Source organism: Nematolebias whitei, chromosome 6, assembly GCF_014905685.2.
Source record: "Nematolebias whitei isolate Nwh7 chromosome 6, NemWhi1, whole genome shotgun sequence".
Lineage (NCBI taxonomy): Eukaryota > Metazoa > Chordata > Actinopteri > Cyprinodontiformes > Rivulidae > Nematolebias > Nematolebias whitei.
Window position 1 is genome coordinate 18,006,164 of NC_056503.1, and position 17,284 is coordinate 18,023,447.

At 40.9% G+C, this 17,284-nt stretch overlaps 1 protein-coding gene across 1 annotated transcript in view; it reads left to right on the forward strand.

The window, feature by feature from the left end:
* dpf1 (D4, zinc and double PHD fingers family 1) overlaps window positions 1–6,461 on the forward strand; it is a 94,687-nt gene extending 88,226 nt beyond the window's left edge. The window contains exons 10-12 of the mRNA XM_037678511.1: window positions 2,076–2,179; window positions 5,557–5,638; window positions 6,391–6,461. Of these exons, the coding sequence (XP_037534439.1) occupies window positions 2,076–2,179; window positions 5,557–5,638; window positions 6,391–6,461 (257 nt within the window). The remainder of the gene's footprint in view (window positions 1–2,075; window positions 2,180–5,556; window positions 5,639–6,390) is intronic.
* The last annotated feature ends 10,823 nt before the right edge of the window (window positions 6,462–17,284 follow it).

Sequence of the window (17,284 nt, forward strand, 5' to 3'; positions counted from 1 at the left end):
CCAGAAGAAATAGCCCAATTTGATGCACATTCAGATCATTAATGAGTATGTAAATGATTCAATTTGCCAGGAACTGGACGTCTACAACGGGCACCAGAGGGTGTAATTGGTGGCATCAGAGTAATCCTGCTGTCAGGCAGTTGTCAGAGGGTCCGACGGTCAGTCTGAACTGGGAATGAGAGTCAGCAGACACAGAATGCCTCATAGTGTTTCAGGAGGTTTGATCTCAACACAAGGAGCTTGAATATTAGAAATACAACTTTATTATAAAAATAAAATATAGAATAAACATGAAGATCAGTTCACAGAGGGGCATTAGGAGGCACGAGGAGAACCATACTGTGTCACTGTACCATAGAATATGCTGCTGAGGACGTGGTAAATACATTGATTCAAAAGACAGGGATAACAAGATAAAGTAGTAACAGGTGTGACAGGTCAACAGGGTGCAGGTGTAAGTGGGCATGGCAGAACTGGCTGAGGACAGACAACTGAGAAGAAGTGAATGAACACAAGTGAAGCACAAATAATATTGCTAAATGATAAAAAAAAAATACTAATCATAAAACAACAAAGAACATTACCAAGAAATTACAAAGAGCAACATTTCTGGCACATAGATACATTATAAAGCATTACCAGCACTTGACAAAGACTGATAGTGGTCTTAGTGTGGGTTTGCATTTAGATGGGTGGTCATATCATGTGTGGCATGTGGGGTGTACAGATTCCACAGGGGTCTGATGTTGGAATCAATGGGTACGTAAGGCCTCCCACACACATTGTGAAGGTTCAGGTTGCCCAAGATCAATCATATTGTGGGTAAGGCATTATAGAACATCAAGACATCTGCAACTGCCACCCAGACACAGATACCCTGTGTCATCCTGCCCTATGCTTCAGTGATTGTCATCAGCTGGACATTGGATTCATTGTTCCCTGTGTAGGTTTCCATTTACACTAGAGCAGGGACGGCTGTGTTTGGTGTGGTGCTCTGACCAGGAGACATAGACTGATCACCATCAGTATATATGGTGATCACCATATAAATATGGTGGTGCTGAAGTGAGAGGACCAGTCATTGTTGAGAGACATCACAGCATCACTCCTGGCATTGTGATGTGAGGATCCTCAAGGTAGGTGTTCAGGTCAACTTGATCACAACCTTGTCTACAGACTGCTCACATCAGGTTGAGGTCTCCCCAATTTATATGGTGTTAAAAGATTTCTATGAGTGCAATTTTATGACCCTCCATTGTGGAGAGAAGAAGGTTGCAATAGAAATACCCTTCATCCATCTGTCCTTCTGTCTGTGCACGTTGAGAGCATGATAAGTTGAAAAATAGGTGAAGTACCAACTTCTATTTTGGTGTGTAGGTACATCAAGGTGTTAGAAAAGTTCCTTTTGAAAATTGGATTGCCAAAACAAAATCCAAGATAGATGGTGACACCATATATGCATATTTGTTAACCCTTATGAACTGGATGACTTGAGGAAAAAAAGCAATGCTCCCACTTCCATTTTGGTGTCTAGCTGCATTATTATTATTATTAGACCTTTATTTGTACAGGTTAGTTCCCATTGAGCCTCAAAGACTCATTCACAAGAGAGACCAGACTACAGTCAACATACAGGCAGATGAGAAAAAGAGAACACGAGGGTGGAGGAAGCCAAAAAAATAAATAAATCATGTCTCACACCATTTCCTGGCTGGGAAATGGTGTGAAAGATGAAAAATAAAAAGACCTTGCAACATAAAGCTGCAACATACAATGACATCATAATACATTTATGCATAAAGGTCGACAAAGGCAGTGAGTTATCCATAAACACTCCAGAGTTCCAAAGTTCTGATAAGATGGTACAGTGTCTATCAGCATCATGGTTCTGATATCATCATGTGTGTGTGTGTGTGTGTGGGGGGGGGGGGGGGTAGGCAGGCAGGCAGAGCTTCTAGTTTATGTGTCCTCCAGGAGCAATTTGAGATAAGTTGACTCCAAGGGCAGCGGGGAAGCCAAATTTAGATAAACAACAATTGTTTGAGCCGCCAGACTGTTTTCTGTCTGCCTTGAAGTTCTGCTGGTATACTCAATAGCGAATCCAAGCAACCAGATTTATGGACATTCCGACCGGTCCGTGCTCAATTTAACGTTCTCCAAGATTGGATCCTTCATGATGGTGAGTTCCAGGAGCTGCAAGTGGCCTACGATTTTCAGAAATCACGTCCAGCTTGCAGTTGAGCTCTGTGTTTGAGAGCTTGAGCCATAGATTAGTCCTTCACATAAGGCTGGCAGCGTTACCATGGCCGAAACTGCTGCCGACGTCTTCCTAATTTGTCGCTCTCCATGGTATCCACTGATTCAAAATGCAGAAACCCTATTATCATAAATCCAATAATGTACACTTCTTCTGCGTCCTCCATGAAAGTTTAGAGGGACGGCCGGGTCTTGGTAGATTTGGAGTGGTCTGATACTCCTTTCATTTCAATATGATTGCTTGCACAGTGCTCCTTGGCATGTTTAAAGCTTGGGAAATCTTTTTGTATCCAAATCCGGCTTTAAACTTCTCCACAACAGTATCTCGGACCTGCCTGGTGCGTTCCTTGGTCTTCATGATGCTCTCTGCACTTTGAACAGAACCCTGAGACTATCACAGAGCAGGTGCATTTATACGGAGACTTGATTACACACAGGTGGATTCTATTTATCATCATCAGTCATTTGGGACAACATTGGATCATTCATAGATCCTCACTGAACTTCTGGAGTGAGTTTGTTGCACTGAAAGTAAAGGGGCCGAATAATATTGCACGCCCCACTTTTCAGTTTTTTATTTGTTAAAAAAGTTTGACACATCCAATAAATTTCATTCCACTTCACGATTGTGTCCCACTTGTTGTTGATTCTTCACAAAAAAATAAAATTTTATATCTTTATGTTTGAAGCCTGAAATGTGGCAAAAGGTTGAAAAGTTCAAGGGGGCCGAATACTTTCACAAGGCACTGTACATGGCACTCTTTATGGAGACCAAAAATGTTGACTCTAACAAAACTCATTTTATTAAAAGTAAAGCTGAGACATAAAACTCATGTGCTTATATGGATATTGTACTAAGGTAAAATGATTTTAATTTCCTATTTATACATGTTTCAAAATTATGTAAAACATATAGATGCAGATATAAAAAAAAAAAACTACAAACGTCAGAAACTGACTCTCTCACAAAGACAATTTCATCCATCCATCCTTCCATCCATTATCTTTACCCGTTTATTCCATTTTGGGTCACGGGGGTCGCTGGTGCCCATGTCCAGCAATCACTGTGCGAGGGGCGGGGTACACCCTGGACGGGTCGCAAGTCCATCACAGGGACACATAGAGACAAACGAGACAAACAATCATTCACTCTCTCACTCACACCTAGGGACAATTTAGAGTTACCAATCAGCCTAACATGCATGTTTTTGGTCTGTGGGAGGAAACCGGAGTACCCGGAGAAAACCCACGCATGCACGGAGAGAACATGCAAACTCCACCCAGAGGGCCCCTGGACCGGGGTTTGAACCAGGGACCTGCTCGCTGAGAGGCAGCAGCTCTACTAGTTGTGCCACCGTGCTGCCCCCAAGACAATTTCAATTTTTGTTAATAAAATAAAGTTAAACTGAGACACACAACTTTGCTGTAATCTGGGGCGTACAAATATTAATCTTTTAGTGTTACTATTTAATTATAGAAAAACACACAGTCTCACCAAGACACTCAAACAGGCTGCACGTGCCCCCGGTGACACACTTTCTTGAGGACCAGAAGTTTGATCACACGTGCAATTTGGATGTGTCTGTACCATGATGACGACACGCCAAACACATTAACATTTAATACAAAGTTAGATTTTAGATACAAAAGTCCTGGGCTTTGGGACGGAGAGAGGCTGACAGCTCAGCGGCTGCCCGCTTAAAGGCTCCCGTACACTTGAGCGTTTGTCAGTCCGCAGAGGTCCGCACGTATCGGATTAGAGTCGAAGCGGACGCCCTCAGAGCATGTCTGTGCAAAGCTCAATTTTTACAACCGTGTATGTGTACTCAGTGTCCCATAATAAACTGCCCGGCGATGGACTGTTTTGTTTGCAACAGCAATGTATTAAATTCCCCTTCTTCATCCCTGGTCTGGTTTAATGGCCTTTTCTTTTGTTTTTGTTTTTCCAAGAGGTAAGCGATCTCTTTCTCCTCCGCCACTGACGCCATGACTGAAATGGTGGGAAATTAAGGACTTTGTCATGAGCGAATTAAAATCAGGCCCAGTGTGGCTGCGGGAGGGTTTGCCGGAGGGTCCTGGTGGGCTGGTCTGATGTGTGGGCTGCAGGGTCAGCGCTCCCTGTGTTTTTTTTGGTGACCTGTCAATCAATCCAATAGGCGTGTCAGCAAATGACCAATCGGCAACCTCAATTTGTCCTGAAGGTTCACGCCTCTTGTCTGCGGAGCTGACTGCAGCCGCTCAGGGTGGACAGTCGAGTATGAAGTCTCAACCCTCTGCGGACAGTGCACGTCGAGTCTGCGCGGAAAAAGGTCCGCTCGAGTATACTGGAGCCTTAGGTAGAAACACTGTTCGCACCCAGACTCACTGTAAATCAGTGTGTCAATATTTGCCATGTGGGAGAATAGCAACATGTCGGTTATATGAGGCTCATCAAACAAACAAACAAACAAACAAACACATAAGATGTTAAACATTTTTTCTTCATTTTGAAAAGCATACACCGGTTCTTGTTCTGTTTATATTGCTTAAAATTATAATTTTCTCAAATGATTAGAGTTGCCAAAGATTAATCTATGTTGGCCAAGGCCACCATTTGCCATCCCCTGGCTTTGCCTTTGCACCTGCAGGTGGATAAAACACTCTGCACTGCCACTGACAGTAAAATAAATAAAAATAAACGAAGGAAAACCTACCCCTCTTGTTCGAACTCATACACAGTAGAATATCTTGCACTAAAAGCACTAAGGTTTACTTGCATTCAATTCCAGTCCCATAAAAACACTAATCTGGAAAACTAAAAACATTCACTACACAACATTCACTAGGGGGCGGCTGTGGCTGAGTGGTTAGAGCAGTTGTCCTCCAATGCCAGAGTTGGGGGTTCGAATCCACCATCAGTCACATGTCGAAGTGTCCCTGAGCAAGACACTGAACTCCTCGTTGCCTCTGATGTGTGTCCCATCGGTGTGTGAATGTGATAAAGCTCTGATTAGTCTCATTAGAATGATTTGTTCAATTAGCCTTGTAGAGATCTAGCAGAGTGCTGTATGAATGGGTAAATGAGGCACAGATTGTAGTGTAAAGCGCTTTGAGTATCTTGAAATAAGATAGAAAGGCGCTATGTAAGTACAGTCCATTTACCATTTACTATGCAAATCCTTCAACGATGGGGGAAATTGGCGTGTTGCTTGTTTAATTATTTTGATGCTTAACTTTTTGTCAGTGAACGTACACGTAAATGTAAATATTTTTGCACAGCTCTTTTTAAATATTAACATCTGTTCTCTTGTCTGTTCTCAGGACCAGCTGTTGTTCTGTGATGATTGTGACAGAGGCTACCACATGTACTGTCTTAGCCCCCCCATGTCTGAACCACCAGAGGGTATGCACAACAGTTGTCTAATACATGCTTGTAATCTCTAGTTACTGCAGACCCATGTTTGGTCACACCACACATCACACAGCCATCATCAGAGAACATCTTGTCATTGTTAGTGCAGCATTATGTAAGTGTTTCTGCTGTAGGAGGGGACTAACGCTCAGGAGAGCAAGACCTTTGATCAGAACTATCATATTTCTGTGTTACTTTTTACATAGTGAAAAATATAACACTCAGATATGTGCCGCTCTTTCCTGGAACATCCTAATCTGAATCCAGAGAGAGTCTTGGTTCTGTGGCGGCGATCACAGAAATGCAGCATCTATTTAAATGAAACTGTCATTTGCCACATAAGATGGCTGCCGCAGGATGTTTGATGGCGTTGTCATGGCAATGAGTAGTAGAAAGATAAGCTGTTTCCATGGTAAAAGTGTCACTTGCCTGAAGATACAGTAGCAGAGGCACTTGTGTTCAACACCCGGTAACTGTGTCGAGCTCTGCCCACACATGATTGCTTTTAATTTACAAGAGACTAGTTTTACCCTCAGCCTCTTCTTTGGCTCCCATTGGTTCTGTCACACAGATGGTCTGGACTCACATTTACTTTAAGGTATTAAAACCGGCAGATACATTTGAACATCATTAGCTGCAAGCTGATTATTTTTTGTCAAAACATTATGTGTCACTAGTTGTCGAATGGTCTCCATGAACAAAAACCTGCATTTTTAATGTGCAGTGTTCTCTGTGTCTTACAGGGAGCTGGAGCTGTCATCTGTGTCTGAGGCAGCTGAAGGAGAAGGCTTCGGCCTACATCACCCTCACTTAATCTGCAGAGCTCATCCTCTTGGCCTTTTATCCTCTCCCAAACCACCTCTCTGTCTACTCCGGCACCCTCACCTCTCCCCTTCCACTGATCTGCTCACCGAGACTCACTCTACAATCTGTGCCCGTGACCCTCGTCGCCACGCTGCATCCACCTTTGAGCGTCTCTCCAGCAGCAAGCCGACCTTCGTCCTCCTGTCACTGAAACTATCCTTTGTGCTTGACCTGAACCTCAGCCCCCTCCTCCTCCTCTTCTTCTTCATCTTCTCTGCTCTGTCTCAGCTGAGGGATTCATCAGCTGGCAATAAGTTTGCTAGCAAGACTCACACTTCAGGCCGCCAAGGGCACTTCTGAGGCATACCACTCCACAGGAAACCCACACAAGGGCCCTCGGACGAGCCCTAATGATCTTCAGCTGCAACTCTGTCAAGTGGCGAGGATAGAGATGGTGTTTGGGAGAGGACAATGCAGAGAAGAGCTCAGATAACCATCAAGCAGCGTTTAATTGTTTGCCAACTGTGAAATGTACACAAGACCAAAATTTCATTGAGCCCCTTGTGTCCTGGCAGAGCTGGGACACTAAACTCTCCTCCGGTGTTTGTCTGCAGGGCTGCCTGCCCCGTGAAGTTTCCATTGAAGAAGTGACTTGTACAGAATTAAGACAAATTTTTCAACTGCACACTCATGAACAAAGTCCACTCATTGGTGAATAAGGATCACCGGGTCAGGATCTGAGACCGTCTGTGACCTCAGCTCGTCTTCTCTCCATGCATGGGGTTCCCACGACTTTTTATGGTGCATTCTGGGCACTGAAGGTTTTAGTGCATGGGTGCAGTCTCCTGATTAAAGGAGGGGAAGCGAGCAGCTATCTCAGATCAAACCAAGTATTTAAGGATAATTTAGGTTCAGCCTCTCTCCCATGCAGTCCCCACCATGACTGTGAAGCCGATGCAAGACTGAAACGCTCCTGGTGCTCGGTGTGCTTTGTGTTCAGAATGTGGAAGCTGCAGATGTTCGTCTCACACATGCCAAGGCCTTGTAACAGATTTTTATGATTTCTTTTAAATTGCGCTCAAATGCATGTAATTATTTTAAGCGTTTTGACAAACGTTTAATTTAAATGTAAAGGAAAGCACACTTAATTCGCAATAACATGTTTGTGAGACAAACTGATCAGTCTTGTGTGTGTTTGTGTGTTTATTTGACAGTAGCTGCTGGAGGTTTTAAAGCTCGATGGGATTTACTTTTTTTTTTATGAGAGGAAGGGTGATTTGTGTGTAAGGAGAAAGACTTACCCATTAGGCAGATTTGGCACTAAAGAAATAATTTTCAAACTATGGAATCACTGATAAACTGTGACTCTTCCACACGGTCTGCTACATGATCGGATTTAAACAACGGGCAATGTTTTTGTAAAATACACAAGATGCCATGAGATTTTGAAGAGTTAAGCAAGATATACATGAGCCAATCCTTTATTTTATCCAAGATGCTTTTCAATTAACATTTTTCAAATCTTTACGGAATAACAAAAAAGCAAACGTTGTGTTGTCCAATGTAGCCAATTTCTTCTACAATTATCACAGCGTGTGAACAATTTTTGTCCCCGGCTTAATTATTTTTAATTTTTTTAAGGGAGCGGGGAGACTTCAGCCCATTCTTACAGTGAAAAGCTGTTATTTCTAAAAGCTAAATGCTTTTTCTTGGTTTCCCTTTCCTTTTAAAGCCTGTTTAACTCTTTTCAGTGACATTTAAGTTGAAAGACTATGCAGGCCGTGTCACCTGTTTTTGCTTAAACCTCATGGAGTAGAAGTAAAACAAATGTTCATTTCCAGCTCATTTTTTCCCTCAGTAATGTATTTATTTCTATACTTTGCCGTGTTTTTTAATTAAAGATTGCTCCTAGTGTCACCAGCTGCAACAAAAGTCCAACCACAATCAGTCCACGCTGCACAGAACTCTAGAAAAAGAATTGTCCTGATGAACTTCTGAACAGATCCGTCATAGCCGGAAGGTTTCAAGTCCTGCTTCAACATAATTATAACCAACATTTTCAGCTATAGCCTATTTGCACCTCATGCTTGCATCTAAACGGTGTTTTTAATGAGGAAAAAACTGTTGTTGGTTTTTTCTTTAAACTGTGTCCTCCATGTTGACTCGAGATACGAAGCATTTGAAAAATGATGACATCTTGGTCTTTTTATGAAACACAACAAACGTGAAGTTGTTTTTTTTCTTTCAGTCTTTTTGCCGTTAAACTTTGATTGTGTGCTGAAACATTAACAACTGCCGAGACATTATAAATGTTGACAAAGAAAAGAAAACACTAAGCTAAGCATGATCTTTCTTTTTTGATACATTAATGTGGAAATTCTCGCCCCCTGGTGGAACATCGTGGTATCGCACCTCGTTAAGTCGACTAGGCCTTAAAAAAAGTAACAAAAGATTTACAGCAGTACAAACTGGGTCTAAATTCATCATCCGTAGGATTTGTTACCAAAAGTTAAATATTTCTGTCTTTTATTGACGACCTTTAAACACAAATGTAACATTTTAACGTAACTGCAGGTGCTGGTCATAAAATTAGAATTTCATGAAAAAGTTGATTTATTTCAGTAATTCCATTCAAAAAGTGAAACTTGTATATTATATTTATTCATTACACACAGACGGATATATTTCAAATGTTTATTTCTTTTAATAATGTTGATGATTATAACTGACAACTAATGAAAACCCCAAAGTCATTATCTCACAAAATTAGAATATTACTTAAGACCAATGACAAAAAAGGATTTTTGGAAATGTTGTCCAACTGAAAAGTATGAGCATGTGCAGCACTCAATACTTAGTTGGGGCTCCTTTTTCTGGATTACTGCAGCAATGCGACGTGGCATGGAGTGGATCAGTCTGTGGCACTGCTCAGGTGTTATGAGACCCCAGGTTGCTCTGATAGTGGCCTTCAGCTCTTATGAATTGTTGGGTCTGGTGTATCACATCTTCCTCTTCACAATACTTGATAGATTTTCTATGGGGTTAAGGTCAGGCAAGTTTGCTGGCCAATTAAGAACAGGGATACCACAGTCCTTAAACCAGGTACTGGTAGCTTTGGCACTGTGTGCAGGTGCCAAGTCCTGTTGGAAAATGAAATCTGCATCTCCATAAAGTTGGTCAGCAGCAGGACGCATGAAGTCTCTAAAGCTCCCTGGTAGATGGCTGTGTTGACCTTGGACTTCAGAAAACTCAGTGGACCAACACCAGCAGATGACATGGCACCACAAACCATCTCTGACTGTGGAAACTTGACACTGGACCTCAAGCAACGTGGATTCTGTGCCTCTCCTCTCTTCCTCCAGACTCTGGGATCTTGATTTCCAAAGGAATCGCAAAATGTACTTTCATCAGAGAACATAACTTTGGACCACTCAGCAGCAGTCACAGGAGAGAGGCTTCTGAGGCTGTCTCTTGTTCAAGAGGGGCTTGACCCAAGGAATGTGAAAACTGAACCCTTTGTCTTGCATACGTCTGAGCGTGGTGGTTCTTAAATCACTGACTTCAGCTCCAGTCCACTCTTTGTGAATCTCCCCCACATTTTGGAATGGGTTTGTTTCTCCATCCTCTCCAGGGTGTGGTTATCCATATTTCTTTTACACTTTTTTCTACCACATCGTTTTCTTCCCTTTGCCTCTCTATTAATGTGCTTGGACACAGAGCTCTGTGAACAGCCAGCCTCTTTAGCAATGACCTTTTGTGTCTTGCCCTCCTTGTACAAGGTGTCAGTGGTTGTCTTTTGGACAACTGTCAAGTCAGCAGTCTTCCCCATGATTGTGTCAGAACTAAACTGAGAGACCATTTAAAGGCCTTTGAAGTTGTTTTGAGTTAACTAGCTGATTAGACTGTGGCACCAGGTGTCTTCAATATTGAACCTTTTCACCCTACTCAAATTTTCTGAAATACTGAATTAGTTGTTGGTTATAATCATCAAAATTAAAATAAATAAACATTTGAAATATATGAGTCTGTGTGTAATGAATGAATATAATGTAAAAGTTTCACTTTTTGAGTGGAATTACTGAAATTAATCAACTTTTTCATGATATTCTAATTTATGACCAGCACCTGTATATCTGCTTGCTAAGTTGTTGGTTTTTTTTTTTTTTACTTTAATAGAGCGACCCACAAAACACAAATACTGATTGTTAGAACAAAATTAAGGGAGATAATTGATTCTTTAAAAGAAGAAAGTATATAAAAAGGACATCTTGGTTAAAAAAATAAAATATTACACTATCATATTAAGAAGTTTCATCAGAATGTTTCATCTTGAATGTTATATTTTAGAGATTAAATTATTGTTTAATTTATTGCATATTAATGATAAAACAAGTTTTGATCTGAACTTCTATAAGACACTAGAAAAGAGTGATTTATTTTTTTTAATATCTTGGCAAAATATTTAAATCCTCAAAAAAACAGCTTAGTTTTTTTTCTCTAAACACTCCTCATTAATTTTAATTTCAAAATTTGTCGCAACATAGAAAACTCTGTGTTTCAATAATGTTTCTAAGGCAGATACTTTTAACGCATCTACTTGTATAAGCCCAAAAGCTGGGCTGGTAATCACCACGTGTCAATATTTAATCTTTTATATTAAGAATTATGAGTCTGTTTGGGTTGGACAAACAAAAATTTGTTGTTAATCACATAAAATTTCCGTTGTGTTCTGCAAAACCTGAGGCTAATCCTTTACAGAAAGTGAAATATTTAAGATGTTAGACAGTTTCTGCTTGTCTGCGCTGCACGTTTTTAAGCCTCAAAGCTCTCTTTGACAGGATGAGCTTAATGTAACACCGTGCATTTATCAACTTCCACTAAGAATTAAACAGGAAAAAAAACTTTAAGACCTGTTGTTTTATCTTCAACCAGTTGAACTGGATTCTGAAGGCCACTTTATGGAGCACACTTAAAAACAGAAGCGCTGAACTTGGAGGATATTTTCTAAAATTTGGATTTTCAAAGCTCGGAGGCAAAAGCTGTAAATATTAGAATGATAATAAACTGTTTTTTTCATGCAGTGTTTGACACGCTAGAGCCCGACTGTATCGGCTATAGCCGATATTTTGGCCATAGCCAAAACTGTTATATTGGGAGGGGGCGACTGACAATTAATGATATAATGGCTGAATTTTAATTTTTTTAGCTTTGTCCACCCCCAAGAATCTAAGTAAACAGCAAGCGGAGTGGGGCTTGTTAATTTAGCGCAGCTGTTAACAACCATGAAGCTAAGTTAATCAGATCTGCACCGTGCGTAGTCCCACAGTATGTTTACAAGTGGTGCACTGGTCATAAAAACAGTCTTCCCAATGTGCGTTCACATTTTCTATCCTCCACTATTCACCATCAAGTTATCAAGTGTGTTACATAAATATAAATGAAAGAAACGCCCTTCCCTGTTCATTGTTTAAATAGTCAGTAACGTATGGAGAAGGTCTACTTAGTAATGACCGCAGTGGCATTCTTTCTTTCTTTCGTTTTTTTTTTTTTTTTTTGCAGAGAATAAATATTTCAGACCAACAATACATTTCATTGATGATGAAAAAGATAAAGTTACTAACGCTGATATATTTTACCGCTACGTTAGATTTGTTGTTCTGGATAAGGTTTTACGAGACTATAACCTCTGCTAGCTTATCTAAATGTTAGCTTGTTAACTTGAGAGGCATATGACAAGCAGGTTGGAGGATTGAAGATAATTTATTATTGTTGGTTTGTTTTACAGCTCAGTTACAATAATCTTACCAGGCTGTGTTCACCAAAATACGCTACACAGTATTGCTCCCTGCTTCAGCTGTGATGAACGTCATTCAAACCAAAGTGAACGGCCATGACTTGCAAGTAGTCTTCTTGCACCTTCTGCTGGATACGTTGCACAAGTACAGCTGCTTCCAGCGTTGTAGGGGTGAAAATTAGAAGTGCTTATATCAGTGCATAACGGGGCAGTTATCACTGATACTGATAGATCCCCTAAATTATCGGCCCTATCTTTGGGGCTCTAATACTGACTGCTGGAGATAGACACCAGCTTCCCGTGACCCGGAAAGGCAAAGCGGGTAAACGAAAATGTACGGAATTTCAAATCAGAGTTAGAAAACTGCTTCTTTGGTTTTAATTAGCATCTATTTTATAAAAATTAAAAAAAAGAGCGGAAAAAATAAGAAAAACTGGGAAATTACTTGGCAAACATCCTTAAACTGTCATTGTTTACTGCAGATTGAAAGGTTTCAGATTTATTTTCATACTGTCAGCATTTCAATATTTAAAAAAAGCCTTGAAGTATTTTAATTTCCTGTTTCTTTGCTTGTTTTGACTGTTATAGTTCTCATTGCATTTTGCACAGAGTGGCTGTATTTGCTCCATGAGAGTGTTTACACATGAAACCGTTCCTGGAAGGTCTTAAAAAGCAAAGAGAACCAAAAGAACGTTTGTTTTTGTTTGTGGAACCAGCTCAGCGTTACTGAGGGCAGTGATGTCGACTGCAGACTTCAGCTGAAGTGTACTTGAGTGCAGAGAATTCACACTTGATTTGTGCCGTTTTGTAATTTGGCACGTTAAAACTCTGATCAAACCAGTAACCAATCAGACTTGTTCATTTTCATGAACCAATCAGAGCTTAAACTTGAAGTGTGTTTGAGAGGAAATGGGAGTGTTTGTGTTTTGAGTGGTGGCTGATAAAAGCCTTTTGGAGAATCATTTGGCACTCGGAGAAGCACGGTGGAGTCAATTTGATTGTACTTTCTGGGGAAGGAGGGGGCATCCATGTTCATGCTTGAAGAAATAAACCAACCAGGGTGTGGTTGATGTTAAATGGACCCTCTGGTCCAGGATGCCTCTGATTTGAGGCTGCTGGAGCGACCCTGTCCTGACGGGGCGGGCTAGGGGGTTAAGACTTCGGGCCGCTGACGGCCTTTCTTGTAAATTGACATTCTGTAATCTTGCTTGCACCTTTTTTGTTTCTTCTTTTTCAAGAACCTAAAAGTAATTGTATGTCTGTGTGTGTGCGAGATGCACTTTTTCATTTTTTACATTTTTTCAACGTGATTGTGTGTCATTAACTGAACAAAGAGGAGTTTTTGATTTGTATTTTTTTTACTTCCAGAGGAAGATGAAATCTTCTTGGACGTTTTTTTTTAACCCTCTTTTTCTTTCCTTTTGTCTTTCGGGGGACGTGGGAATGCTTTGAAATGTGGACTGTGACCGCGTTGCTGCCATCACTGCTGTCAGTCATTCTCTGTGAATTCATTTCAAGACTTACCCCGTTTTATTCTCCGACCTTGACTCAATTCTTTTCCATTAAAAAGATGAAACTGAAAAATGAGTTTTATCTTTGTTTTGCAGTTGCATGTGTGTGTGTGTGTGTGTGTGTGTGTGTGTTTGGCTTGTTTATTTTACTTGTTGGGATAAAATGAACAGAGAAATATTGTAATTGTCTGCGTTTGTGTGAGTGTATGTGTGTCTGTTAGCAAAATATCTCATGAACTACTTGGCAGATTTTGATGAAACTCTCAGAAATAAGTCATTGGATGTATAGCTATAACTTATTACCTTTTTGGAGTCACCTAATTCAAGATGGCCCTTACAGAGAATCAGAAGTGAGCTGTAAATATAATAGCTAGACATACTGTAAAAAATTCCAAATTTCAGAGTAACACTAGTTACTGTCTGATTTTATTACTTTATTTTCAGTTTCACATTTCTTATCCTTACTGACAGAAGGGCATCTCCTTGTTTTATCCATCAAGAACAAGATCAAACTTGTGGAGTTATTTCTTTTACAGACACTAACAATAACTTTAATGTAAATGTCAACTCAGCAATAAACAGAAAAACCAACAGGACAAGTCATCTGAACACATAATCTGAAAAATTCCACCCACTTCCTTTACGATGTTACCCAAAAGGTCCTGCAGCTCTCTAAGTCTTGCGTTCAAGTACAACGTGTAATTTCAAAAATTCACGCTGAATATTAACAGTAAACCACAGAACTTACAGTTTCTGTAAAACTTCATCATGTAATGAAAACAAAACACAATGCTAATTTTGAAAATGATCAGTGTAAACCCAAATTTAACCTCATTGTTTTGAGCAACTATAATTTCTGTTTGGATTTTTCATTTACAAGTTGCAAATGAATGCATCACAAATCTTTACATGGTCCAAAAGTTTGCATTCCGAAGTCCTGTGTCCCGTGTTTTAGTTCCACCCACTCCACATCAACATTGTGATTGATTAATTTTCCTGTCAGTTATTAAACAACTCATCCTGGAAGGACTCTGATTGAGTTCGGCCTTCTCTGCTGACAGTGAAGTCCTAAAAAATGAGAGTTCCTTCTGTTTCTGTCTGGAGACAAAAATTCTAAATAATCTGATTAGATAATTATTTTCATGAAAAAAAAGTTTTGCTCAAATGCAAAGTAGCTTACAGAAAATATGAGAAAGTAGCTAAGAAAACCCACACTGAAAATGCTTATTTTATATAAGTGCTATATGTTGTCATCATTGTATGTTCCTATACAATGACAACATTAGTTCTCTGCATTTAACCCATCACACCCAGGTGGAGCAGTGGGCAGCTATGTAGGCGCCCAGGGAGAAGTTAGGGATTAGGTATCTTGCTCAAGGGCACAGTGACATGTGGGCATGGCAGGGAGTTGAGCCTGTGACTTTCTGGTCTTGAGTTGGTTGCCCTGCCTCTACACCATCTCGGCCCCATAGTCTTAGTCTTAGTCTATTAAAATAATCATTCCATTATTTTAAACGTAACATTTCATACTTGCTGCAATTTTAGGACTTCTCTGAAAGCATTGAAGGCCCTGAGGGTTCCACCCTGCTGCTAACATACCTTAGATAACAAAATATGATAATAACACAGTTGATCTGACAGATATTGAGCTGCAGTTTGTTGAGACAGTAGTTGAAGAGTCAACCCCAAAACATACTGCATGTGCTAACAGATGGTACAAGACTTTTCCTTAAAGCGTTTGCAAAGACTGACAGACTCAACTTAGTTCAAGATGGCCGACACAGCAAGTAAACAGCTAAATTCATCCAGTAAAATGCTTATAATTGAACCATGTTAACAGTTAATTTAAAATTATGTGTAGCTGAGAGTTTTCTTCAACACGAACTCCAAGTGCTAACACATTGCCAAGATGGCCACGCTCAGAGCAGTTGCAGCTTCACAAGCTCCCGGTACTATCCCAGTTTTTAGAAGTTTTGAGATTGACTCTGTACCTGACTCCGCACGATTTATGCATGTGAACTATAGCCGAACCGAATTGATGAGAATAGGAGTGGATTTGCCACGAAATATGGCAGAAATCAGCAACAAACTCAAAACTACGCTCGGCAGAATGCAGATCTTAAAGTCATCTACCTGGAAGCTGCAGCAGAGGCGTTCCAACATGCAGAAGAGGAAGCGCTGCTCCCAGCTTAAAAAGAGAAGAAGCCGGGCGGGGATTCTGGTAAGGCTACAGCTAATGCTAAAGCCGGAAAACTCCCGATCCCGTCTCTCTTTCTGTCGAACGTCCACTCGTTGGACAACAAGATGGATTTGCTTTGTCTGACAGCGGGTACCTCAGAAGAGATGATGAAGTGTGCAGTGCTTTGCCTCACAGAAACATGGATTACAAGTGAAATGCCGGATACAGTCTTCCAGCTGGATGACAGACTTTTTTTTCGAGTGGACCAGCGAGCAAACGGGGAAATTACGGGGGTGCGGAGTGTGCATTTACGTGAGTAAAAGTTGATGCACGAACCGTGCTGTTGTAAAAGGCTCATACTCGAAGGCTTTGGAGCAAATAACAGTGAAATGTCAGCCACATTAACTACCCCACGAGCTTGCAGTGACTTTCATTACGGTTTTTTACATTCCACCTAATGTTAATGCTAATGATGTCTTGCAGGAGCTTCGTGATCTCCTCAGCTTGCTGTAGAACAAACACCCTGAGGCTCTTTTAGTGGTAGCTGGAGACTTTAATCACGTGCATCTAAAGGACTGCCTCCCAAGTTTTAACCAGCATGTGAGCATACTAACACACGGAAACAACACGCTGGACCCTGTTTACACGAATATAAAAGATGCATACAAAGCCGAAACCCACCCCCACCTAGGATTTTCTTCTCACATCACAATCTTCCTGGCTCCTGCTTACCTGCCCCCGCTGAGATGCTCCAGATTGGTACAAAAGAAAGTTAAATGTTGGATCCAGGACAGTGGCCCCATACTGAGAGATTGTTTTGTTCGAACAGACTGGCAGGTTTTCAGAGAAGCTGCTGAAAATAGAACTTCGCTTAATCTGGACCAATACGCATCCTCAGTTCTGGGTTACATTAGGTCATGTATTGACACTGTCTCCACCATAAGATATGTTAAAAGTTAACCGAACAGAAAACCTTGGCTGAAAGCAGAGGTGCGCAACCTGCTGGAAGCCAGGAACACTGCCTTCGGGTCTGGAAACTCGCAGGAGCTGAGAAGGACAAGGAAAGAGCTGGTTGATGGTATTAAAAGGACCAAGGCTACATATGCACAGAGGATCGACGGTCAAATCACCTCGGAGCATGTGGAGGGGCATTAAGTGTATAACGATTATAAAGGAAGGAGCGAACAATGTCCCAAAGACACATCTCTGCCTGATGCCCTCAACAAGGTATATGCACGCTTTGAAGACCCAACCAGACCACCCAACACCAGACTCACCTCACCACTGGATGAAGAGCATCTCAACGTGACCTCAGCAGAAGTAAGGAGTACTTTCAGGAAGATTAATAT